This window comes from Etheostoma spectabile, unplaced genomic scaffold, assembly GCF_008692095.1.
Source record: "Etheostoma spectabile isolate EspeVRDwgs_2016 unplaced genomic scaffold, UIUC_Espe_1.0 scaffold314, whole genome shotgun sequence".
In the NCBI taxonomy this organism is placed as follows: domain Eukaryota; kingdom Metazoa; phylum Chordata; class Actinopteri; order Perciformes; family Percidae; genus Etheostoma; species Etheostoma spectabile.
In genome coordinates this window covers 148,099-151,462 of record NW_022605583.1, presented here as the reverse complement: position 1 = coordinate 151,462, position 3,364 = coordinate 148,099, and the positions used below count along the sequence as shown (strand labels likewise).

Here is a 3,364-nt window from a genome sequence, read left to right as displayed (position 1 = left end):
GGTTCCAGGCTAAGTTGTACAGGATCTCGGAGCAGCAGTGGGCCCCAGAGACGCGGCACGCAGGCCCATCGGTGAGTAGAAACACCCTGATGCCCGTCAGTCACTGTCCCAGTTATGGGTAAATAGCACCAGCTATGGTTAAATACTGAAGACCCCAACAGCGGTGCAGGTGGAAGATGGTGGTGTGAGAACCACCACAACATCTGGGAAGGAGGAAGAAGGCAACCCCACAGCCACATGGGTTAACCCGGGAGGGTACAGTGGCTAGGGGAGCAAATATGTGTGTGTGTGTTGTTGTTTTTTTAAGTCAACTATGTACTTTACCAGCTGATGTCACTTTCTTTTAACAGATGGTTTGTTTTGGGAAAAGACAGAAAAGGCTTTATCAGTTTATTTATAAATCATTATCATTATCAGCCAGTAGCTCACAAACCTAAATGGAAGTCGTCCTGAGTGGGCAGGTGACCGGCGCAGGTGTGGTATGGCAGCAGGCGCCGAACAGCGTCCTTCAGTGTGGTAAAGGCCGGGCCGGTGAAGGGGGTCTGAACCGCTGCGTGGTCCAAACACATCTGCTGCTGGAACCTGAACAACGCAAAGACAACTCTGTTAACCTGAGCGGCTACAGACTGGTAACGTAAAAAAACATACCATTATAGTTTGTTTTATTTACTCTCTGCTACCGACTGTAATGGTACTCAAGGCAAAAATCTACTTCTGGACCCTTGTTGCCTCCAAGTCCCCCTAAAGTACTATATATGGCAGCTTATTTATATGCAGCACATAGACCTTAGAGGTCCCCTAATACTGTATCTGAAGTCTCTTTTATATAGACCGTAGCGGTCCCCTAATACTGTATTGAATCTCTTTTATATAGACCTTATGGTCCCTAATACTGTATCAATTCTCCTTTATATAGACCTTAGATGCGTCCCCTAATACTGTATCTGAGTCTCTTTTATATAGACCTTAGTGGTCCCCTAATACTGTATCTGAAGTCTCTTTATATAGACCTTAGTGGTCCCCTAATACTGTATCTGAAGTCTCTTTTATATAGACCTTGGTCCCGAAACTTTGAAGTCTCTTATATAGCCTTAGTGGTACCCCTAATACTGGTAATCTGAAGTCTCTTTTAATAGACCTTAGCGGTCCCCGACTACTGTATCTGAGTCCCTTTTAATAGACCTTATAGCGTCCCTAATACTGGTATCCTGAAGTCTCTTTTATACTAGACCTTATGGTCCCCTAATACTGTATCTGAAGTCTCTTTTATATAGACCTTAGTGGTCCCCTAATACGTATCTGAAGTCTCTTTTATATAGACCTTAGCTTCCCCAATACTGTATCTGAATCTCTTTATATAGACCTTAGTGTCCCCTAATACGTGATCTCTAAGTCTCTTTTATAGACACTAGTGGTCCCCTAATACTGTGTCTGAAAGTCTTTTTATTAGACCTTAGTGGTCCCCTAATCTGTATCTAATCTCTTTATATAACCTTAGTGGGTCCCCTAATACTGTATCTAAGTCGCTTTTATAGGCCTTAGTGGCTCCTAATACATATGTACCTTCGAAGTTACCTCTTTTATATAGACCTTAGTGGGGCCAATACTGTATCTGAAGTCTCTTTATATAGACTTAGTGTGTCCCTAATAACTGTTGAAGTCTCTTTTATATAGACCTTAGTGGTCCCTAATCATGTATCTGAGTCTCTTTTATAGTAGACCTTATGTGGGTCCCTATACGTATCTGAAGTCTCTTTTATATACCTTATTGGTCCCCTAATACTGTCGTGAAGTCACTCCTTACATATAACCCTTATGGGTCCCTAATACTCTATCTGAAAGTCTCTTTTATATACCTTTGTGGTCCCCTAATACTGTATCTGAAGTTCCTTCGTTTATATAGACCCTTAGTGGTCCCCTAATACGGATCTGAGTCCTCTTTTATCATGACCTTAGGTGGTCCTCAATCACTGTATCTTGAAGTCCCATTGTTTTATAAGAGACCGAGTGAGTGTCCCCTAACACTGATCTGCAGTGTCTTATATTAGACCTTAGTGGTTCCCCGTAATACTGCATCTGAAATGTAGGTTGCCGTGACAACGGCCACTCTTGCTCCGGTTCTGAAAGCCATGATGTCTCGCCTCTCATGGTGACCATTTCTGGGGCGGGCAAAGCAGAGAAAGGGGAGGTAACCTTGCCCCTTATGACGTCATAACTCATAAGGGGAAAGGTTACCTCCCCTTTCTCTGCTTTGCAAAAACAAAGTGAAATTTGTGAAATTTGAATACCATGGGACCTTTAAGGTCATTTGATGAAACACAACTTTATTTGGGGAAATGCACCATATGCACATTACATAAACAAAACAATAATAAAAGGTGTTAGAAATAGATTTTGAGGAAGGGCCACAAGATTACATTATAAACCAGGACGCAGCTGGTATTGGGTGCATCTCACTTCCCTTATTTGATTGCTCCTCGCTTCTCGCAAACCGGGAGTTGTTCTGGCCCTCCTTCCTTTTAAGGCCTTTTTAATTTAATTTCATTTTGTACGGCCTCTTTGTCCTCTCCTCTCCGAGGAGCTGTGAGCGAGGATACACGAGAGCAGCGTTCCTGGAAGCCACGCATCGGACATTGCTAACTCCGGCCGTACAGCTGAGGAATTCACATGACGCTTCAGAGGACAGGACGTCTCATCCGTCTAAAAACACACTTCCTTGTTTCCTCTCTCCTCCCATTTTTTCCTCCATCTCTCCCATGCTTCCTCGGTGGGATAGACTAAGACGCGAGGAAGGGAGGCAAGCGGAGGAACCAGGGATGCAATTTAGGGGAAGTGAGATGCACCTAGAGTACTTTAGTGTTGTAAATCCTTGACAAATGTCCAAGGTAATTAAATTACCAGTGGCACACAGTGACCCTGGGACTTCGCCCAGTTTCTAATCCAGGCTTGGCAGTAGTGCTACAGTAGTATTACCATATGCAGGACAGTCTAGCTAGTTGTTCATGCACAGGTAGTAGTAGAAGTGGCCCTAGTAACAGCAGCAGAGCAGTGGTGTAATGTCACCAAGTACATCTACTCAAGTACTGTCCTTATTAAGAACTAATTTCAAGCACTTTTACTTTACTTGAGTCTTTTCTTTCTGCTTCTACTCCACTATATTTCAGAGAGCATTATTGTATTTTATAATCCACTACATTTGACAGCTTTAGTTACTTTACAAATTAAAATGTTTGCACAAAAAACACACTTAGTTTATAAAGGACGATGTTTTAATATAAGGCCTACAAGTAGAGCAGAAATGATTAAATGATTGAGTAACATTTTCAATGCAGGAATTTCGTGCCAAAGTGAATATTACATCTTG

The 3,364-nt window shown here is 42.5% G+C and overlaps 1 protein-coding gene across 1 annotated transcript in view; it reads right to left on the bottom strand.

Moving 5' to 3' along the window:
• The window catches only part of si:ch211-168d23.3 (BRD4-interacting chromatin-remodeling complex-associated protein), a 62,152-nt gene that overhangs the window by 12,007 nt on the left and 46,781 nt on the right, over nt 1–3,364 (bottom strand). The window contains exon 13 of the mRNA XM_032511084.1: nt 434–582. Within this exon, the coding sequence (XP_032366975.1) occupies nt 434–582 (149 nt within the window). The remainder of the gene's footprint in view (nt 1–433; nt 583–3,364) is intronic.